The 24,694-nt window shown below is 31.2% G+C and overlaps 1 protein-coding gene across 2 annotated transcripts; it reads right to left on the bottom strand.

Moving 5' to 3' along the window:
• Positions 1–1,231: 1,231 nt before the first annotated feature.
• On the bottom strand, positions 1,232–22,729 carry LOC111712455 (uncharacterized). Of its 2 annotated transcripts, XM_023487064.1 has the most exons (14): positions 22,659–22,729; positions 22,257–22,465; positions 20,724–20,763; positions 19,672–19,728; positions 18,933–19,015; positions 17,480–17,535; positions 16,053–16,121; positions 15,625–15,692; positions 7,089–7,225; positions 6,716–6,809; positions 5,844–5,919; positions 4,285–4,368; positions 2,629–2,714; positions 1,232–1,760 (listed from the first exon to the last, which is right to left on the bottom strand). In XM_023487064.1, exons 1-14 carry the CDS (start codon positions 22,700–22,702, stop codon positions 1,652–1,654), a joined length of 1,212 nt encoding a protein of 403 aa, XP_023342832.1. In that variant the 5' UTR covers positions 22,703–22,729; the 3' UTR covers positions 1,232–1,651. The 2 variants fall into 2 exon arrangements, with proteins under 2 accessions (XP_023342832.1, XP_023342833.1); XM_023487065.1 differs by lacking the exons at positions 22,257–22,465; positions 22,659–22,729 and adding an exon at positions 21,695–21,722.
• Between the last annotated feature and the right edge of the window lie 1,965 nt (positions 22,730–24,694).

Genomic DNA, 24,694 nt, shown 5'->3' with positions numbered 1-24,694 from the left:
GAGTAATGATCAATGACGCCTATTTGTGCAGAATTTTGCATATTTTTTTATTTCTTTTGTAGAACTATATATTCAAATTATTTAAACAAATTTACACTACACCATTTATATATGTATTCATATCTTTGAATGTGAATAATTCTTTATATATATAATTTAGTTTAGAAAATAAGTGGTTTAATAATATTTAAATTTATGAATTTAATCAAAATTATTTTAAAGTGGAAGTTATCTTTCTAATATCTTGTCATTGTACAGCAGAAAAGTTCATGGTTAATATTCATATTTTTTATTTACAAAAACAGGCTTTTTAAAGCAATATTGATAATTAAGTTGAAATTCACAAACAGGAATCCTAATAAAGCACTGAAATGAGATTCTCGAATGCTGTTTTGCAAGATAAAAGCTCTTCATGGGCTAAGACATGGACTGCCTAGTGTCTACTGTCTGGGTCCAATCGACTTATTCTTTTTCTTAAAAACCATTAAAAGACGTGCATTGCTGAATATTAAGAACATTTACGATCTTTAGCGCGACCAAGAAGTATATGCAAACATTTTTAACGAATAGCGATTTTTCTCGACAATTCATACATTTATCAATAATATCATTAGAAGACAAAATTTTGCGAATAAGATAAAATAGTAAAAACAGCGTTCTTAGTGTATTTGCTGATCCAAGAAAACCGGAATTTTTTAAACTAAAGTTGCTTGCAGAAACTTATGGGTCACATTTTAGAGTTTAATAGTCGAATTCAACCTCTCAAGTACACTGAACAAATCTTTTCTTTAAACTTTACTCCACAGTTAAACCATAGTTTTCATTTTTCTAGTGGAATACATCTGAATTGTAAATTCAAGCCAATTATCAACAATTTATCTTAACGTCATCAACAGAAATTTATACTACTAGCCTTAGAGGGCGCTTCGCGCCCATCTTCTAAATTAATTGTGAACATGTTCTCTTTGTATACATCGTAAAACAAAACAAAAATAATTCGCGGATTTTCACAAAAAATTTCGCGGATTTTTAAAATTTTCAAAAATTTAATGACGATCGAATTTTGATGGAGACAAATATTTGAAATTTCAATCATTCATAAACCTTCCCTGGGGTCCCTAGATGTCCCACAACAAATTTGGGCCCGATCGGTTCAGCCGTTTTGACGTTTATTGGATACAAACAGATAGACAAACAGACAAACAAGCCAAATTTATATATAGATTAGAGGTTGGGATATAGAAATTTTTATTACATTTAGGGTTTACAATCTTAATATACGAATCAAGTTAAAGACAAGTTTGTAAAATTGATAAATAACAGATTTACAAAAATATATAACAGGAAGACTTTTTAATATACAACATGCCTGTATAATGTATAATGTACAGTACAGAGATAAACAATTAATTAAACCAAAAATAATTTGTTCAACTTCATTTGAAGGAAAATGTTAGCCACGTTTAAAAAAAGCGTATTCGCCACAAAGAAGTATAAATGTAAATAATCTTGAGGTTTAAGAATAACAGGGGACTGATAAAAATGCGTCAACTTTGTCTTGCTTTTAGGTTTAATACTGAGCGTAACAGCGTCACATGCTAGAAACGTCTGTACACTGCGTCACATGTAAATTAATTATGTTTTGAATGATTCACTGATGTATATTGTATCGTTTCTGTTCCACGTTTTTCTTAGTTCTGTTGAACGCTTCAGTTTTAACAAAATCTACAGTTTTATAAACAGTTGAGCTGTCCTCATGCCTGAAAACAATAAAAAATAAGAAATTGTTGGTACAGGGTGTCTCACGAAACATAACATTTAATAAATAGTTATTTTTAGTTTAACAAATCTTTTGCTTAATTATATTTTACTTTGAAATCAATTTTAATATAAAATGACTCCCATATTATATTTCTATGATTTTTGGTATCTAACAACTGAACAAATAATGGAAAAAGACAACTATTCACCAACTGTCATGTTTCGTGGTACACCCTGTACCTCCCATGGAACCTCGATATCTTTGTACACATAATGTACTGCAGTTTCTGGGAGGAATATTTGTACTGCAGTTTCTAGGAGGAATATTTGTACTGCAGTTTCTAGGAGGAATATTTGTACTGCAGTTTCTGGGAGGAATATTTGTACTGCAATTTTTAGGAGGAATATTTGTACTGCAGTTTTTAGGAGGAATATTTGTATTGCAGTTTATGGGAGGAATATTTGTACTGCAGTTTTTAGGAGGAATATTAACAAAATTAGTCTGAGCAGCATTAAGCTTGTTTATATTCCTACCATGCAGAAATGGCATTATTCTATTTTTGAAAGATTTTAGGGCTCTTGTGTAATATATCTTTGTTACTAGTGAAGAATAGTGAAACAAAACTTGAAAATGTTGGTTTAAAATAAAGGATGTTGAACAAATCAAAAATATTTTACATTTTTTTCTCTGTATAGGCCGATAATGATGAAATAAATAGGATGTTAGGACTTCATGGTTAAAACTTTAACGGATTTGGTCAACCCTGCTCTGAATAAATGCTCTGTTTTCCTAGGGGATGGAACTGAAAAAAGTGTGAAGTGTTTTTTTTTCTCCAACATCCTTTATTGATAAATAAACTTTATTACTTTGTTTGTTTAGCATCGTCTGAAGGTTCTTGATTCCCTCTGGGTAGATCAAGGTCTAGATACTCTACGCTATGCCCATGCATGTCCTAAAAATATCAGGTAATTTCAATCAGTGCTTATGATCCATTTAATCTTTATACGGATGCGGATCCGAATATGAGTACTGGATCCTAATACTGGATCGAATACTGAATCCATGATAATGGATCCGAATACTGGATCCGTGATCATGGATCCAAATAATGAATCCGTAATCATAGATACTGGATCCGTGATCATAGATTTAAATTCTGGATCCGTAATCATGGATCCTTGATCAATGATCTGAATACTGGATCAGAGTACTGGATCTGTGATCATGGATCCGAATCCTAGTATTGGATCCGTGATAATAAATACAAATACTGGATCCGCAATCATGGATCCGTGATCAATGATCCGAATACTGGATGCGAATTATGGATCTGTGATCATGGATTCGAATCCTAGTACTGGATCCCGATGATAAATGGATCCTCAATCATGGATCAGAGTTGTGGATCTGTGATCATGGATCCAAACCCGAGTATTAGATCCGAATACTGGATCCGTGATCCTGGCCCCGTCCTTTGGAAACACGGATCCGGATTCAGTTCTTGAATATATAAAAGATATTGCCTTCCCCCCCCAAAAAAATTTAAAATTATTATTTTCTTCTTTTTTCGCTAATTCTTATCTTAGAAACTAGATTCTTCATATTTTTTTTTACAAGGATTGATTAATTTCTCATTAGGTAACCCTGAAAATGTGTCATTTAATGGTTGATGTTTAGGCCCTCGGATCCAGGAATCTAAAAGGTTTGACGTGAAAACCTTAGTTTAGGTTAGATATGTCATTACGCAAATAAGGGGGGGGGGGACTCTTCTAAAGTTATGTTAAAAACCTACTCAAACATTCTTTTGGTTATACTTAATAAATTACTTACTTACTTAATAAAATACTTTGATATAATTTTGTATATTTCAATAATACCAACTTAAATTTAAATTTCATTATCCTCCTCTTCCTTAATACCAAGATTTTTTAAATACACTAATGCGATTTAGGATTATGAGTGTTAGTTTTTAGAGTAGGAAAAACAAGATAAAGAATGAAGTATTTCAATATTGCTCTCCAACAATTCTATTTTTCCAAAATATTTTTAATTAAAAGAAAATTTTCTGCTCTTCAAAAAACTATTTGATTATCGGAAATAACAATACAATACAATACAGCGAAAATATAAAGAAAAACAAAACATTTTGTTTAAAAAGGAGAATACACCACGTGCACTGAATCAGATTTTAATGGATTTCGGATTACAGAAGAATTCTTTCTGTCAACAAAAGTAGTGAATTGGTTCTTAAATTTCGCTGATTTTTTGCATACATTTTGATTGACCAATGACAGATCGTGGATCCCAAATATTGCGGATATAAAGGATCCGGATCCAGGGATCACAAACATTGCGGATAAAAGGGATCCGGATCCAGGGATCCCAAATATTGCGGATAAAAGTGATCCGGATACAGGGATCCCTAATATTGTGGATCAAAAAGATCCGAATCCAGGGATACCTAATATTGTGAAAAAAGGGGGTCTCGATCCACGAACCCCAAATATTGTGGATCATCGTACCTGAGCCGGAATCATGATCGGATGCGATGGATCCCACATACCGTCATTATTACTGTGCTGGAGGGAGGGCATATAGTAATAAATCTAAACAAAATATCAATCAATCAATCAGAGTGTTGGGGAAGTCCTACCACTCATACATCGAACTCAATTGATGGAATTACTAGATCAAGAATGAGCTATGGTCTTGCAGCTTGTATTTAGGTATTTTTTTAAAATAATAAATAATAAATAAAATATTTTTGAATATTATTTTGCTTGAACTTTTGCTGTTTTTATTTTGTTAAATTGTGAGAGTGTAGTGTAGAGTGTAAAGTGTAAAGTGTAGAGTGTAGAGTGTAGAGTGTATAGTGTAGAGTGTAGAGAGTAGAGAGTAGAGTGTAGAGTGTAGATTGTAGAGTGTAGAATGTAGAGTGTATAGTGTAGAGTGTAGAGTGTAGAGTGTAGAGTGTAGAGTGTAGAGTGTAGAGTGTAGAGTGTAGAGTGTAGAGTGTAGAGTGTAGAGTGTAGAGTGTAGAGTGTAGAGTGTAGAGTGTAGAGTGTAGAGTGTAGAGTGTAGAGTGTAGAGTGTAGAGTGTAGAGTGTAGAGTGTAGAGTGTAGAGTGTAGAGTGTAGAGTGTAGAGTGTAGAGTGCAGAGTGTAGAGTGCAGAGTGTAAAGTGTAGAGTGAAGAATTAGGATAGAAGGAGAAAAATAGGGGAAATATTTGAAAGGATGAACCAACAAGGGATAAAGAATAAAGATAAACTAAGGAGAAATTAGGATAGGATGAGGGTGTAAAGGATAAAAGATATAAGGAGAGGATAAGGATTGAACTTCTGTGTTTAATCTAATCTTAACTAAATCTTAACCTTCTCAAATCTACCTTTTTAAATGATGATGTGTGATGAGAGTGTGTAAGATGGAGCTTGTGTGTGTATTGTGTGCATGTTCGTGAAGATATCAAATAAAGGGTTTAACTCATTTTTATTAGAAGAAATTAAACATCGAAACTGTATAATCTCTTAAGACTAAGTAAAGACGACTTTTTAAATCTCATATTTAACGAATCATTAGACCGAATTTTAAGACGCGGCTTAAATTCATTAAATTCGGACAAAGGTGATTCAGATCAGAAAGATAGTTCAAGGGCATCGTTGTGTGTTGGAAATGCCACTCAATAAAGCATAATTGGACGGACACTTAAACTTGTTTTTTTAAATAAAAAAAAATTATTTAAGGAATTTAGAAAAAATTTCTACATTTGACTGCTTCTACGTTTAGTTTTTTAATATAAATTCCGTGTCCGAATTTAATGAATTTGAGCCGCGGTTTAAATCTGCCAAAAACCGGTTTCAATTGAGCGGCGGCTTAAAACTTGAAAAATTGAATACAATTTAAGTGGAACCAACCATATTTGAGCCGCGGCTAAAATTCTTTAAATTCGGCCTCAGGTTAGATATAAAAATTTTCTTCAAAGTTGTTAAAAATTGGATCAATTATTTATTTGGCCCGTTGTTAAAAAATTGTACTTAAAACTAAAATCAAGATTCTTGATTTTATTCACACATCCAATCTTACCGTCTCTTCTTCTGAGTTTCTCCTGGACTGAATGGATAAAGATTCTATACTAGGACTCCGCTCTATATTCCCGTACCTAACATTTATGGCAATGGTTATTTTTTATTTAACTTTAAGGTTTTAAGGCTATAATTTTTTCATTGACTTTATTAGAACTTTGCATTTTCACCTTTTTTGTTTTTACTATATTATGCTGAACATAATATAGTAAAAACAAATCTTTACAGAATACAATAGTATTTATAGTGTTGAACAATCTCTGAGTTTTGTGAAACTTTTAAAAAACCCTAACACATTAAAAAGAACCAAAAACTTTAACAACACTACCTACAGTAAATTTGATCATATTCTAGTACAAAAAAATAGAGAACTTTCATTAATCCTTTATCTGCCATTGGTCACGTTTAATTGTTTAGTTAGAAAATAAGTTCACGTAATTTTAATAATATAAGAAAACTAATAAACATTAAGAAAAGCATATCTCTGTCACCGTTAATCCGATAAGAATGTGAATCGTTAAAGGACTCGTTTGCGTAAAACTACATTGACAATTTTAAGTTTAGGTTTAAAGGGTGTTCTGCTGAAAATGATTGGGATTGCTGAAATATCCTATGGAATAGGAAAAGGAATGCTAAATTTCAGTAATGAAGGTTGATTTATTCATTTATGTGTATTTAATGTTGTCATAAAGCAAATAGTTTAACGAGTAGATTGAATATCAAGGTATTACGTATAACGGATCTGTGTACACTGCACAATTATTTTGAATGTTAATTGGATTATTTGAATCGTAACTTGAGTACAGTTCCATTTATCTTATTTTTTGGTGAGCACTCCCTTAATTAATTATTTAAAAATATTGATAATCCTACTTTGACCCTGGAGCTGAGGGTATATGCATTCCGTATCCAGTTTCCATACAGGGGAGAGTATCAAACTGAGACGGCTTTCTGCTCATCATTCCACCTGGAGAACAGATTTTTTTATTTTTCCATGTATTCAGAATCAAATTTTGTATGTTTTAGTTTAAAAAATAATTAATTGCTTTTTTATTAAAAATTATTTTACTCATATTTTGTAAAGCCAAACGCAGAAACGCTGTGGTCCAAAGATTGACGATATTAATTTCCCTATATGTTTATTTATTGAACACGAGGGGGGGAGGGATACCCACAAATACAAGTAATCATTATTTATTTTCTTTATTTCATGTTGATTATCTGAACGAATATAAATAAATTTCACCTGCAGGCAGTGTAGCACTATCCCCTGAACCAGGCCGATTAAACGGTTTCAACCGCCGATCTATCTTCGGCGGGGGAACTGGGGCGGGTGGAAGACTTATATTCTTTAAGGGATCCGGATTGTTGTTGTTGTTTTCTCTAAAATAAACAGGTTTTAAATTCACAAATACATTCACTGCTTTGACAAAGGTGTTAAAATGGAATCATCTAAGCTTTTTACAGATCCAGTAGAGTTGGAATACCCCTGTAATATTATTTCTTGTATAAGGTGGTCATCTCATTTGGATTCATCAGGTTTTATGATTAAGATGGGGGGGGGGGGTGAGTGACATACTCAAGAAAAAGTCTTAGCAATAATTTAAAGGTTATTTGTGACACAGCACCATTTTAAACCTCCATAGTAATACTACATAAAATCGAAATATTTGTTAAGTTATTTAAAATACAAAGCAATATATAGTCTTTGGATTCAGAATGCGCCATTTCACCACATACTTTAAAGCAAAAGGGTATTTTAGAATAGGATCTATTTAATTTTGGCAAGGATCCCACATCCTGGATTCCTCATGTAGAAAAATGGATCCTGATCTTAGATCCGTCCTGTAAAAAATGGATCCGGATCCAGGTATTGAATATTTTTAAGTTTTACTGATTTTTTTACCAAAGCCAATTTTTTCTTTTAGTTTTTGCTATTTTTTTTAATGCCGAATCTTGATTTAACTTTGAATAATTAGGGAGGTTTAATGATAATTATTTGGTGACACTGTATGTGTGTTTTGAGAGCATACTTTTTTTTGATGTCTTTGAGGAAATGTTTACAAATCAATCCAGACCCTTGAATCCGCACACTTTCGCGGATCCGGATCAAGAGAACTAAGGATTCAGATCCTAATTACTGATTTTTACGCAGATTGAACAAATCAGAGTTGACAATTTCATTGATCATGAAAGAGAAGTGTCAGTAATAAATAAAACCATAAAACGGTTAATATCATAATATCATTTTATCCTTTATTTGACCCTGTTTCTAATTATCCAATCGATAATTGATGGTCAACAATTAACATTATTTCAGAAAAATTAAGAAATGCATATTGAAGATGAATAATGATGGAAACTGGGGATAATAAAAGAAACAGGGATAATGATGGAGACAGGGGATAACGCCGGAGGATACAGGAGATATTGAAGGAGACAGGATAAATGAAAGAGACAGGGGATAATGCCGGAGGATACAGAAGATAATGGAGACAGGTAAATGAAAAAGACAGGGGATAATGCCGGAGGATACAGAAGATATTGAAGGAGACAGGGTAAATGAGAGAGACAGGGGATAATGCCGGAGGATACAGAAGATAATGAAGGAGACAGGGTAAATGAAAGAGACAGGGGATAATGCCGGAGGATACAAAGATATTGAAGGAGACAGGGTAAATGAGAGAGACAGGGGATAATGCCGGAGGATACAGAAGATAATGAAGGAGACAGGGTAAATGAGAGACAGGGAATAATGCCGGAGGATACAGAAGATAATGAAGGAGACAGGTTAAATGAAAGAGACAGGGGATAATGCCGGAGGATACAGAAGATAATGAGAGAGACAGGGGATAATACCGGAGGATACAGAAGATAATGAAGGAGACAGGGTAAATGAGAGACAGGGAATAATGCCCGAGGGTACAGGAGATAATGAAGGAGACAGGGTAAATGAAAGAGACAGGGGATAATACCCGAGGATACAGAAGATAATGAAGGAGACAGGGTAAATGAGAGACAGGGAATAATGCCGGAGGATACCGGAGATAATATTAAGCAGGTTAAAGCCATATTTTGATGCTTGCATGAATAATCTTGTGATATGTTGAAATATCGTGATCTAGCAGCCATTATCTCTACTTCTAATCCTAGTATATATATATTTTATTCATCTGGTCACCTACTCACATCACTTTTCAGTTAAACCCTTCCCCGTTCATTTCATCTTTCCTCATTTACATTTATATAATATTCATTAGTTTCAATATCTAACCCCCCCCCCCTCTTCTCTTTATAATTTTCACCTTACCCTCTTTAAATTTAACCCTCCAAAACCAACTAATATTAACTTAAATCTCAATCTTACTCAAATCTTCCTTTTAAATTCATTCTTTCATCACATTTATCCATTTATCCATCCCTCCTTACATTTCACCCATCCCTTCTAACATTTATCCATTCCTTCTTTACATTCACAACCCTTTCTAACCCGTCCTCTAGTAATAACCAATATTTATCCATCCTTCCCTACGTTTACCCAGCTCCATTTTTATTGCAAAATTAATAATTTATTATTATATTACTTGAGTTCATATTGTATATTCTAAAATTAGGGTTTTACATTATCAAATAAAATATTCTGATTAAACTAAGTAGTTGGATCCGCCCATGTCAGGTTAAATCAAGTTTACGAGTTTAAAACAAGGGGCGGGTGTAACTTTTTATTTATGGGGAGGGGGTGGCTTTATTTTATCTTGGACTTGCCCCAATTTCATTTCATAAAATACTTTATATCCAGATAAGAATTTATCGATTAAAAATGTAAAAATGCCCATTCATAACTGAAGTCTGCCATTTTAGAGCTAAAATAAGCCAATTTGGAACTAAAATCTGCCTCTGTAGAATATAGAATTTGTCAATTTAGAACATTAATTTGGAACTAAAACCTTTAAATTAGATCATAAATTAGTTTTCATTTAGAACTGGATTCTGTAATTTTAGAACTAACATATGCCATTATAGAATTAAAATCTGCCAACTGAAATGTGCCTGTTAAGAAATCAAATCTGTAAATTCGGATCTAACATCTGCAATTTAGAATATGAATCTGTCAATTTAGAACTAAAATCTGTCATAAAAAATCCCCAGCACAAGACCACATAAAATTTAGAACTAGGTCTGTCATAATATGTAGAGCAAAATTTAGAATTAGGGAATTTAATTCTGTGTTTGAAAAAAAAGAGTCAAGAAACACTGAATAAAGAATTGAACGATGAAATTAAAAGAATAGAATGGGTTTAAGACTGAATAAAAAATCGAAATCACAAGGGCTGAAAATTTTAGAATTTAAAAAAATTTTTTAATGATTATTATTCCACTAAAAGAGTCTCATTTAATATCAAAGGTTCCGTTCTACACATTCCACAAGATAAGAAATTAAGAAAATCAAAGATCTTTGTAAAGAAGGATGACATTATTCTAAAATTTATATATTTAATTATTTATTTTAATGTATCCTGTGAAATATAGGTTTAATAATTAATTATAAATTGGTGATAAAGATGTAGTGTGGTATAAACAGTATAAAGTATATAACAGAGATGCGGAGGGTATCACGACACACCGTCAACTGAGAGAGTGAAAGTATGCGGTGTTTAATATACGCTCTACACTCTTCTTCCAACAGGTATTCCATTCAAACACACACACAAACACACACATACTAACACACCCCTACTAACACACACATAAACACACACACCTCGATATCATAAATGCATACAACAATAAATAGACGCACATGCTAGTAAATAAAAACAATAAATACACGCACATGCCACGAAACAACAGCAAATAGACGCACATGCCACAAAATAACAACAATAAATACACGCACATGCCACAAAACAACAACAACAAATAGACGCACATGCCACAAAACAACAACAATAAATACACGCACATGCCACAAAACAACAACAATAAATACACGCACATGCCACAAAACAACAACAATAAATACACGCACATGCAACAAAACAACAACAATAAATACACGCACATTCCACTAAACAACGTATACACATGTCACTTTTAGACAAGAGAGCATATTAAATTTTCAAGAAATGATCTACCCCTGTATTACCTGTACAGTATCCGAGGATAGGTAGAATATTCTCTTCTGTGTTGTAATATTAAACAGATTAAACAAGGAAAGCTTCCCACAGTTGTAGGTTAGACCACTATCAACCTAAAGTTTATTATTTTATTGGAGTTTCCTTTTTATGAAAGGGATTATAAGCGTATTGTGTAATTATAAATGATCCTGCATTAATGAAGTCACATGACCAATTCACAATGGTACCATTTAAAGGGGCTGTAAAGGACTAATTAAAGGTGGTATAGGTTGAAATCTGAGCAGTTCAGGAGTTGATAGAGACCTATATGAGCTCTATCTTATGTTTCTGTCTCGAAAAATTGATATAAGACTGTGTCAAAGTTAGACCAAAAACTAGATTTATCAGATTCGGTAAAATAAGCTAAGTTTAAAACAGATCATATTCAGCAAATACGCAACCAATCAGAGAATTATGATATCCCGGAGGAGCCGGAAAAACTCAGGTTTTCTCCTATTATAATTTGAATTTAATAATTTTTCTTTAATATATAAAATTAATAATATAACGTCCATATCACATGACCAGAACTTCCACCAATGGCAGTGCTGTATCATTGTCACGTGTCTCCGTTCATTAAAGGTATTTATTACGTGGGGTCTCTGTAAAAATTAACTTGTGAATTTATGCTACAGAAATGTCAACTACATTAAAGGATTATAATTATCATAGTTAATCGGACATACTACTTTTTAGATTAGGGGGTCAGTAGAAATTACGTCTTCAAGTTCGTTTAAAGACTAATGGAATAGAAATTCTAACAAAATTTCTAAAAATTTCTAAATTTGAGACGAGAAAAAGAAATTTTGGTTTACCTGAATACACTGATCTAGATCTATAGTCCCCTTTAGTTTCCTGAACAAAAATTGTCCATCCATATATTTCTTTTAAAAAATGAAAACAGAAACAGGTTTTTTGTATACCACAGGAAAAAGGGGAAAAAATGGAAATTCAAATTGAAGTTGCAATACAAAGCTAAAATTATCAAAAAAGTAATCACAGTGTCGACAAACTTAAAAAAATACCTTTCTGATGAATCAGTGTAGTAATTGAGTACATACTGTCCAGGCATCCCTCCCTCCTTTAAAACAAACCATCTCCGTCGCCATTTCTAAAATTTAAAATTGAAATAATATTTAGTTAAATATTATCTACTTAACAGGGCTGAAAATTAACCTTTCTACATAATACACTTATCGAATTCGTTGAATTTTGAAATATCATACATTTCAGATATATTTCTACTAAATAAGTCCTTTTTTCAATACCAGATTGTTTGATTGGCTTGTCTGTTTGTATCAATAAACGTCAAAACGGCTGACCCGATCAGGCCCAAATTTTGTTTGAGATAACTTAACATGACTCCTGGGAATGTTGAAGGTTGCTAAATTTAAAATTTGTTGCCTTTAAATATTTTTTTGTTGTATTTTTTTAATATCTTAAAGGCTTGCAGATATATAAAAAGTTAATAGTATTAGTCGGCCACAGTGCAGTGTGATGAAAGTGTACATTGGCCTGACCATATTCACAAATAATATAAAAAGAGATTAAAAAATGATATTTTTCATAAAAGTTAAAATTTCTCTATATGCAATTTGATTGATTTCTGTTATTCGTATGTATTAAGTTTTAAACATAAGACTCATTTTCTATCATAATAAGCCACAATGTTCACCGAAAAAAAACAACAACAATGCACATAAATGTAATTTAAGAAGGCTGGGATTCTGTATGAAATAGACAATAAAAATACCTTCTGTTCATTGCTAGAACTTTGGTTCAACTATATTTAGTTTCAATAATACCGAAATAATCGAATTAATATATAATGCCCTTTAACCCCTCCCTCTCTTCGTCTCCCCCCACTCCCTCTGTCTCCCATCCCCCGCCTCCCTACCCATTGCATACATACTATCTTATTTATAAAATATAAAATGTGCACCAACTATCTTTTTAAAGTTAAATAACATTGTATATGTAGTAAAATGTTCATTTATATTTAAAATAAGCTGTATTATCTATTAAAGGATAAATATTCAATATTAACATCAGTATAAATACTAAAAATATATTAATAATATGTATATATATATTTCTTACAGGGTTTTTATTTCCGAACTATGAATTTTCAGGTCAAAAAAAGGATCTTACAAAAAATTAGAAAAAGATTGCATTTGAAGTTTAATTCATATTAAACAATTATAGGTAGGAACTCGGAACAAAGTAATTAACATAAATAAAATAAAATTAAACATTTTACTGAAAAATATTATTTGAGTAAAAATAAAAGTGTGAAGATAGATAGATAGTGTACTCGAGCAGAACAGATGTGTTTGGAGGTTTATTTGATTTTTATGCATAGGTTTATCAACTAACTATTATCCTTTGACAAACATCTATTAAATATTTAATGGACTCGGGTTTATGTTTAATCAAATCATAGCATTTCTTTCTATTCATTGCTATGCAATATGCATTGTCAAAGAAGTAAATTTTGAATATATATATAAAATACAAAATGTAAAAACTTTAGAATTGCATTTTAAAACTTAAAAAATAATTCCAAAAAAATGTTTTGAAAATGGTTAAAAAAATACATTCTTTTAGGATGTTACAACTCTCAAGGTTTTGAATATAAACATAAGCCGTTGAGTAACAATGTTAGAAATGTAAGATTGTTTATTGAACGCTGAAAACTGCAAGATTTCGTTAGAAAAAATTTAGTTTAGTTTTGGATTACCCCAAGAACCGAAGAAAGCGTCTAGTAGATATTACAGTGGTTACTGGATAACGTAAGAAGTCTGCATTAGAAGTTTCTTGGTTTTCTTCTGTTAGTAAAATAAGTCAGATTCATGAATTGTTCTGTAAATCTTTCTGAGGCCGAATTTAAAGAATTTGAGCTGCGGCTTATATTTAAGCCGCGGCTTTTTCACTTAACATTGTACTAGATTTGTCAAGATTTAAGCATGCGCTTAATTTAAACCGATTTAGGCGGATTTAAGACACGACTCAAGTTCATTAAATTCGGACACTGATCTTAATAAAATGTTAGTTAAGAAACAAATAAAATATTTTGATGTCCCATTGGACCATGCATGGAACGTTCCGGTTTTACAAGAGCTTTTAAATACAAGCATGTTGAAGGATTCGATGATTACGTAATAAATGATAAATGATAAATGTTATGTAATGAGTAATGATCAATGTCGCCTATTTCATATTTTTGCATATTTTTCTTTTATCTATTGTAAAACTATATATTCAAATCATTTAAACAAATTTAACCTACACCATTTATATATGTTTTTATATCTTTGTGTGTAAATAAATATTTATAATAATAATAATAATAATAATAATAATAATAATAATAATAAAAAATAATAAAGATTTATCTTATTTTTCGCAGATAAAAGAGATAAGTGAAGTGAACACCAATCTCTTAATACATTAGTAAACATGTAATATTTGAGCGTGAAGTTTTTCTAACTTGGGTTTAGAGATCAAATGGTAGAATCATCTAGGTTTAAAGTTACTGCGATGGACCTTATAAATGAGAGTAAATATGCTTTGCGCTTTACAAAATAGATTTCAAGGATTTGGAAAATATTTTGACGTACGCTGTGTTGGTTAATATCTTTTAACTCGGATCCGGGTCCGAATTTTAGTGGATCCGGATCCAGATTGATGGCATTAATAATAGAGATATATTGTGGACGACAACAAAACTTTTGTCATTAAAAAATAAAAAAATGAAAAGATGAAAAGTAAAAAAATGTATAAAGTTCAATATTATCACTCAAAATTTTCACTAATTTGATAAATTTGTCAGTAATTTTTTCAGCAACAGAGGAATACATATTTCTTCAAAATCATCTTTTCCACCAACCTTTTCTTGAAACACTCCTTCCCCTGATGTTCGGGATTTTATTCACAAGATATTCTATTTACGTTATAATTTCCCCAATGATTTGTATGAGGGAATATGTGATTTTTTGGTAAAAAGTATCAAAGAGTTGGGAAACCTTGCAATTGATGTAAATCTTTTCTATCTTTTTCTTGTAAATATATAACCCTGGCAACAACCGTTTTATGTACTAGGCAACTATAATCAACGTTTATTTTATTATTATTCTTCAAATTAGAGGATTAAAGAATAGGATCTTTTGAAAATTTCATTTCTTTCGAGTAGTTCTTTCCTATTTTTCATGCGTCTTTTATGGATATAATAATTCAATATCTTTTTATATATATCTATCACTGGAAAATTTAAACAATGATAAATCAAGGTTTTCTGTTAGAATAAATTATAATTTTAAACAAATTGGTAAATTATAAAACAAAATATTTTTATATACTTTTTAAAGAAGAAGAAAACATTTTTGAGAATTTAAGTCCAATATAAAATAACCTCAATTATGGTGTTTCCAATTTTCCTGAATTCTAACATTTATGAATTTAAATGATTTTTAAGAACATATATTTTATAGAAAAGTATTTAATGGAGATAAAAATTACAGTTTAGACCCCCCTCCCCCCTCCCTTGTAAGATGATACATTTTCTTAGTCCAAAAAAATGATTGTTGGTGGTTATATAAGACAAACCTTTGGTTAGCAGCTAGCTGGAGTATATGCTGAGCAGTTCCTAGGTTCTCATAATTCTCTCCAGCAACCTTAAATAAAAATACAGTACAAAAAACAAAAAGTTGAGCTACCAAAAAATGAAAATGAAATAAAAATCGTAATTTCACAGCCAAAAAGTTAAAAAAGTTAAAGTGCTAAAAAAATGAAAAATGAGGTTTAAAACGTATGCCTTTTAAGTAAAATAGTTCCGATATAAAATAATGATAAATAAGATTAAAAAAGAAGAAATGTGGGTACCCTATTTTCTACATAAATTAAAATATAGTTAAAGGAAAAGCAGATTAAGAATGGCGTAAAAATATATCTAAAATAAAAGCGGAGGTACAAAAAGAAATAAAACCAGATAAAAATTAAATGATTATAATTTAAGGATAAAAAGTAAAATAAACCTGTGAGGACAGAGGAGGATTTCTGAGGCCGGATGGTTTCGGAGGCCGGGAGGGTGGAGGTCGTCCAACCTGAATTAAAAAAGCTAGGTTAAGAACTGGTCAAGCAAAATTAAATAAAAGTAGATTTTTGGATCCAACCTCTATAATTCATGTATCACAGTACTTAAATAAAACATTGTTGGAAGAAAAAGAGCAAAAACCAGTTTACGTTGGTTTTTCTTTTTTTCCGATTAAACATTAAAACTTATGACAGGTTTTAGGCGACCCTACTTTAGAAGATTGACATATTCTATAATAGGTTTCCTTGAACTTAAATAACATGATAAAACACGTTAATATCCCATATAATCGTTTCAGGTTAAACAAACCTCTGTTCGAGAGTAAAAGGTTAATGAAATTAATGTTTCCCTATTGTAAATAAACAACACACATAATATCCAAATTTTTGATAACTGTAAAATTTGTAGATTTTATAACTTTGGTACATTGATTTCAAATATGTACAGTGATACCCATAAAATTGCGAAATAATAGTGTTACGCGACGTTTTCGTCACGTTCTGTATTCCCTCGCCCCTGAATGCCCTGGAGTAAAGTTGTGAATCCCCATAAGCGGAGAAGAGTACGAGTCTGTACCTCAGCTACGAAACCAGTTTTGATTTGTAAACTTTGTGTTAGAACCATGACTGTGCGCATATGTGATATGTTCTTGTCAAGTTGTCAGTTAAACATTGATATTTGATATACTAACACCAAGTTGTGAATTTGCCAAAGGCACATTAAGGTACCATTTACGATTTTTATATGGTTTCATTGTGTATCTGAGTTCATTTAAGAATATCGCACTTTGTACTTTGAGAATGTATGGTTTAAACTGATTTTGAGCTTATTTGAAGAATATCGCATTTTTAGCTTTTGAGATATCACAATTTTTTTCGATAGAACCGTGTATCTCAGAACCAAAGCACCGTTACTCTTGAGAGAAAGATCTAAAAGAAGTAGATTGGAGTTGAGAGAGTCTGAGGCTTATGAGAAGTTCCAATCAACCTTTAGCAGATAACTCTAGGAGTATCTTGATATTTTGAGCTGGTTGATTAGCTCGCGAAAGAAATAATTATAATCGGAGTAAATCCTTATCCTCTAAAGGAATTAGCTTAAGCTCCCTCCCATTTAAATTTTAACGGACTAACTTATTGAAGAGCTGAGTATAAATTCATGATGAGACGACGTTTAAGCAATCTTATGTTTAAGGAAAGTTTTAATAGTAGCTTGCAATAAAACTTGTAAATGGAAATGTGTCTGTGTTTAATAAACACTGTTTGTTGCTAACTTTTATGTCTTAATGGACTATTTAAATCATAACCAGAGTCTAAATATATCTTCCTATTCCACAATTTTATTCCACTTTAACCTTTTTTTCGAAGTTACCTTTAACGTAGCAATTTGGTCGGATATATCTTCAGATTGTAAACTAGGCCTCAACCCTGGAAAAATCAAAAACGATCTATATAAAAATAAATAATAGTAATAATAATATAATAATAATATTTGAAGTCAACTCTAAATCCTTATCTTTGAGATTATACTTGAGCTCTCGTCTGTTTCAAGTGATACAAAAATGTTCTTAAATATAAAATTTTTATAACAAATATTGCCAAAAATTAGGAACAAAATTAAGAACATTTTCCAAAATTAAGATTTCTAAGCACATTTTATTAAATCCCACAAAAATTGGAAAAATTTAAAAATAAAAAAAAAATTATCTTTTTTTGTCAAAAATTTTTACTTCTTCATGAAAGTTTGAATATTTTCTTTGAAAGTTCAACATTTGTACTTTTGTAAGGAATATATGTTTAATATGTTTTAAAAAATAATTTCAGCAATAACCTAAAAATTACTAAAGCTGTTCAGCATAATACAATACATTACTGCACAGTTAAAATATACATGATAAAAATAGAGTAACGTGCGTTATTTGGTTATATTTAAGCTTAACTTTTCCTTTTTAGGTGAAAAGTTTTTTTAAACGTTTACAAAGTTTAAGATCTTTCCCCCTCGAAAATTAAGAACGAATTTCTGTTGTAAATCCAAATTTCAAGTTTAAGGACAGGTGGGCAACTAGATTATTAAAATTTCAAAATTCTAATTGAATATTTGAAAACCGTTTGTATCATATAATTTAAATTAAAGGAAGAACCATTATATATATGAGTATGGGGGGGGGGGGAATAATTTAGCTTAGCTCCGTATTAATTTAAACAAACAATATAGCAATTCTGTGATTTGTGTACTGACAATAATTTAATGGTACTTTCAATAAGAATATATTTTCAGCTTGCTTTTTTTATTATGTAACAATGTACATTGAACAATGAACACTATTTGCCCGGAAAAGTTTAGGGAAAAATGTAAAAAAATACATAAATGATTTTGATTAGATAAACCAATGGATAAAATTTTTTTAAATTTTTTAAAATAATAGTGAATTCATTTTGTTAATTGAAAGTGGGCGGTGAGCACTGTATTAGTAATTACATTCTACTTTAATCTTTAAGTATTCTAAAAATTTTGGTTCGATATTCCTTTTCCTTAACGCTGATAAAAAAATAGAAAAAAATGGACTGGGTAAAATGTTTGAAAAGTGTCCAGGAGAAAAACACAAAGTTTGACAAAAAGGGATTAAGAGGAGTGAGGAAACGGGATTAAAAGAGAGATGAAACGGGATTAAAAAGAGGAGAGATGAAACGGGATTAAAAGAGGAGTAATAAAACGGGATTACACACGGAGGGATGAAACGGTATTAAAAGCGGAGTGATGAAATGGGATTAAAAAACGGGATTAAAAGAGGAGTTAGGAAACGGGATTAAAAAAGCGTATTTACCCTGTGGAGAGTTTGGAAGGAAAACACTGTCATCTCCGCAAACTGAGGAAGGATCAGGGGTTGATATCCCCAAATCCACGCTCCTAAATAGTCAATCAATTAATCAATATTTTCTAAGGAAGGATCCTCGAATCCACGATCCAAACTTTCATCATTAAATCAATCAATTTTTCATTATTCTTTCTCCTTGGCCCTAAAACACGTTTAATCGACAGCGTAGGTTAAAATAATACGAAGATATGTTTAATTCCTTAAATGCCAGCATTATATCCTAAATCTAAAAACATGATGCTGAATAAGCCCTTAAAAGTTAACATCTCAATGGTTTGAAAAACAAATCTTTAATTTTAAATTTTAGATGATAATAAAAATGGCCAATAACACATCCAGTTAAAAACCGATGTTTTCTATGTAAGGCTCCTGGGAAACCATCGAAAAATGCTTGTTTATCACAGTCAATCAAGGTTGAATCTGAAAGACAACCCTAATTCACAGCGCCTTGTACCGCACATTTCTATAGATTTTGAAATCATAGCAGAAAATTTTTTAACTTCCATGCATTGAATTGTAATTTAATAACAATTTATAAAATCAAAATTTCCAATTTATACACATTATTTGATCCAAATAAATAAATCAAAAGAAAACACGAGCTATTTACACTATCACAGTGGTAAGCACTGCACTACTTATATGGTTACACAAAACATACTTTTCTTTTCTCCTTATTTTAAAATACCTGTACGTAGACTGAGATTGGTTTCTATGTATTGAAGGCTGATGAGTTGAAGAACTTCTAAACATTTTCAAATATAAATATTTTATTTGACTAAGTTAAAATCAGATAAGAGTTTTAGGGGCGTGACAATACTAAATCAGTGACAATGTTCTGGTGTACAGCTGGTAGAAAGTCAACCGTTTCTATCTGTTGGTTTGTAAAATTTGTATGTATTAAAGGAATTGAATTTTTGCAACAAACTCAAATTTCATAATTCATGCATCTTTGCAACCTGTTTGTGTAAACCTTTGGTATTTCAAACTTAGTCTTTTTGATCCACCAGACTTCATAATTTGAAATATCAAAGGTCTAAGATATCGGGTTGCAAAGATATAAGGATAAAAAATCGGAGTTTATGGCAAAAACTCAACTCCTTTGGATCTCTTTCCAATTTTGTTGGTTTGTTAAATTTCATGTCCGATCATAAATCATAAACCCCTTAACCTATTTGCCTCAAATTATAATTGAAATATTCGTTAAAACCAAGAGAATGTGGTCTGAGCTTGGTTTGAAAATTTACAAATGTCAATATACTCAAGAAAAAGCTATGTTTACATTTTAGAATAAAATAAGATGAAGAATATTAACAAAACAGATTTTAACCATTGGTTAATAGAGAGAGATACGCCTTGATTTAATAATTACAGAAAATCTATCATATAGTTGTATGATGATCGATTACATGAAAAATTGATTAATTAATTGATTAAGTAATTGATTGATTATATGATTAACTAAGAAATTGATTGCAAGCTAAAATTATTGATCAACTAAAATATTAATTTCTCAAAAGTTTGATTTGTGGTTCCATTGATTGATTGAACAATTTTATTGATAAAAGTTATTGATTAATTGACTTGTTGATCGCTTAAATAATTCACTGATAGATCGATCTATTAAAAAATTTCCATTACTATTAAACTATTGATCTGATCATTGATTAAGAAAATGCTCAATTAATCAATAAAATGTTCGATTAATCAATTTAATGATTGATTGATTGGTTAAATTACCTGATATGGGATGCAGGAGGCCCTCCACCGGTAAAACATTCTAGAAAATATGTTTTAGAATAATATACACATTTTATAAAACATATTATAAAACATTCTAGAAAATATGTTTTAGAAGAATATACAACATTTTATAAAATATATTATAAAACATTCTAGAAAATATGTTTAGAATAATATACAACATTTTATAAAACTTTTCATAAAACAAAGGTTACAAAGTAAAATAATAATTTCTGACATATTGGGAAATTCAGGTTAAAGATTTTATTGTTACATTTTGTAAGAATGTGATTCTTATATTAAATATTAGTGCGGATTGTTATTTATCAATTACTTTGTTGAAAACATCACATCACATCAGAATCAGAATCAGAAGGTTTAATAAAAAAATTGGGAAAATTTCGCAGTTCTAACAAATTTAAAAGTTTTTTTTTGGTAGAAAGTCGTCTTCGTTACTTTATTTCATAAATAATTTATTGTCATTTTAAAGTTTTCCTTTTCTCTAAACAAACTTGTTACGGACTGTTTGCTAAGGGTGGATATAGTTTTATTATAATCACTAAACATACATTTTATATCATTCCGGAATCTATTCTTCAATCTTATATCTAAAATATGTAAACAAAAACCCATGTACCTTCCTGACTAGTGACTATCAACCTGAAAGATGATTGTATAGACCTGACTACCAACCTGAGATGCATGTATAGACCTGACTACCAACCTGAAAGATGCATATATAGAATGGACTACTCAACCTGAAAGATGCATGTATGTACTAGACTACCAACCTGACTACCAACCTGAAAGATGCATGTATACACCTGACTACCAACATGAAAGATGAATGTTTAGACTGGACTACCAACCTGAAAGATACATGTATGGATTAGACTACCAACCTGAAAGATGCATGTATAGACTGGACTACCAACCTGAAAGATGCATATATAGAATGGACTGCCAACCTGAAAGATGCATGTATGGACTAGACTACCAACCTGACTACCAACCTGAAAGATGCATGTATACACCTGACTACCAACCTGAAAGATGAATGTTTAGACTGGACTACCAACCTGAAAGATACATGTATGGATTAGACTACCAATCTGAAAGATGCATGCATAGACTGGACTACCAACCTGAAAGATGCATATATAGAATGGACTACCAACCTGAAAAATGCATGTATGGACTAGACTACCAACCTGACTACCAACCTGAAAGATGAATGTTTACAGTGGACTACCAACCTGAAAGATACATGTATAGACTGGACTACCAACCTGAAAGATACATGTATGGATTAGACTACCAACCTGATAGATGCATGTATGGATTAGACTACAAACTGAAAGATGCATGTATAGACTGGACTGCCAACCTGTATGGATTAGACTACCAACCTGAAAGATGCATGTATGGATTAGACTACAAACCTGAAAGATGCATGTATAGACTGGACTGCCAACCTGTATGGATTAGACTACCAACCTGAAAGATACATGTATGGATTAAACTACCAACCTGAAAGATGCATGTATGGACCGGATATCTGAGCTTGAGAACCTCTATTCCTCTCCTCGTTGATGTCCCCGAGAGTGGGACTGGTCTCCTCCTCCCTGGGACTGGTCTGTCCCAGCATATTTGAGACACTCTGTGTAGTGGATATCTCTGATGGGACACCAGGAAGCATACTATCAACAACCTCTACTTCCTCCTCGGTCTGGTAGGGTCTACACAATATAAATTATTATTACAATAAAAATACTTTGCTTGTCTGTCTTTTTTGTTTGTTTGTTTGCATGAAATATGGTTTCCAAGAATTTCAAGAACTTTTTATTTTCGTAAAATTATCAAAACCCAGGAAAAAGTAAATAAAAAAAGGATGTAGGAAAGAATGAATGAATGAATGAATGAAAAAAATACCTTAGACCACAGGCCTGGCAGAGTCCTGAAACCCAAGCATTCATCTCCTAAATTTGTAAACCTAGTTAAAATCTACCCTAATACTAGAATTGATAAATGTACAGTGTCTTTGAGAAAGAGCACATTTTCGATAATTAGTCCTACTATTAAAGGTTGAAACGACATTTTTGAGCAAAATTAACATCGACGATCCCCTTCTATGGGCATTATACCTACTAGGATCACTTTTCAGGGCAAACGCACTTTTTCAGAGACACCCTGTATAAATAAATTGAGAGACGTCTAATACTTCAGATCAGAAAAGTGTCCTAGGAGAAAAATATATTTCAAAGGAGAATGCCGTGCCCCCCCCCTCCCTCCCTTCTGACAACCAAGAAATATATAAATTAAGATTTGTTAGGTCTGTTTGTATCCACTACGTCATAACGGCTGAAAAGATCGGGCCCATTTTTTTGTGGCGCCTCACATGACCCCAGGGTACATATCTGGCCGGCCAAAAATTGAAAAACATAATAGATCTCGAGCTGAAAGTCATTGACAGATCATGTATAAAGTAAAGATTGTTTTAATGCCAATTTACCGGAGACAGGGATATTGATATTGGATATTTACTATCGAAATACAAATTTTTAGACAAAAGTTTATTTATTTTTGACTGAAAATCCTTCGATCAACCGACCTAAAAACCATTCTTAAAATGATTTGGGGAGAAAAGGTTAGGGTTAAAAAATAAATATAAATAAATAAAACATTTTTAAAATTCCTTAGATAATCGTTTTCAGTAAATAGCAGATTTAAGTTAAACGCTACATTATCTATATAGACATTTTTCAGTTTTTAATCTTTTCATTTTATTCAAGACAGAATTATACTTAACAAAATGTTTCAAGTTTTATAAAGCTGCTCAATAGTCAAAATTCTTGAACATATTAAATGTGTGTTAATTTATTAACAATTACATTACATGATTAATGTCGTCTTTGTTAAGCAGAAATACCAGCGGTGATTTTATAATTTTAATAGATAAGAAAGTTGAATTGAAAATTACATTATCTTCAGTTATTATTTTAATATATGTAATATATGGTATAATATGGTCTTATTAAGTTGTTTGATAGTTTGTTTCATAAATGTTGAGTGTGAGAGCCCCCCCCCTCACACACACCCCGTTCAAAAATAACTTGACAGAAAAATTATTAGTCCCTACTATTACATTAACAGGTGTGCGAAGTGCATTATTAAATTTAATTAATGAAATAAAATTATAAAAACTATTTCAAGTTGCTTTATTAACTTACTATCTACCAATTCTACATATTATGATGTTATTTTTGTTGAATAATTTTTTTTTTGGCGTCATTTTTGGGACGTCATAGTTATTTATATACAAAAAGAAAATAAGCATCTTTATTCTTAAGTATAATATTTAATGAGGTGAAATATTCCATCTTCCCCCTGAAGAGCTTGTCTGCCATATCTTTAGTCAATTATAATAATAATAAGAAAGTTATAGAGGCACATAGATTCAGTGAGCCTGCTTGTAAAAAGTTGGATCCATTTTTAAAACATCGGCGGTAAATTTAAAGTGTCGCAACGCCATGGGCTTTGATATGACCGATATAACACAATTATGCTTTTTTACCCTGAACATGTACATTTTAGAACTTCAAGGTAGTTTTTAGCTTTAATTTTTAACAAGTAATTGGCAAAAAGATCATCGATGCTTGCTTGTAAGCTTGCAACCTTTAAATCACGGTGGAGTTCGTTGTTATAATTTCAAGTGACCCTCATTAAAAACGAGCATGTCTGAGTCAACCCTTAAAATCTAGTCAACAATGCAGTCGTTTTTCTAGCTTGAAAAAAGTATTTAATTTTATTTATTATTTCTGACGCAGGATATGCGTAAATCACTTTTTAGATTAAAAATCAGTTTTCAACAGCAAAAACGTTTATATATAATTTATCTCTCTTAAAAACTTTTTACTGTCGAATTAGTATTTAACAAAAATATGAGATATTTAATTATAAAACTTATA

The sequence above is a fragment of the Eurytemora carolleeae genome, unplaced genomic scaffold (assembly GCF_000591075.1).
Source record: "Eurytemora carolleeae unplaced genomic scaffold, Eaff_2.0 scaffold1279, whole genome shotgun sequence".
Taxonomy (NCBI): Eukaryota; Metazoa; Arthropoda; class Copepoda; order Calanoida; family Temoridae; genus Eurytemora; species Eurytemora carolleeae.
This window is presented reverse-complemented; position numbering and strand designations above follow the sequence as displayed.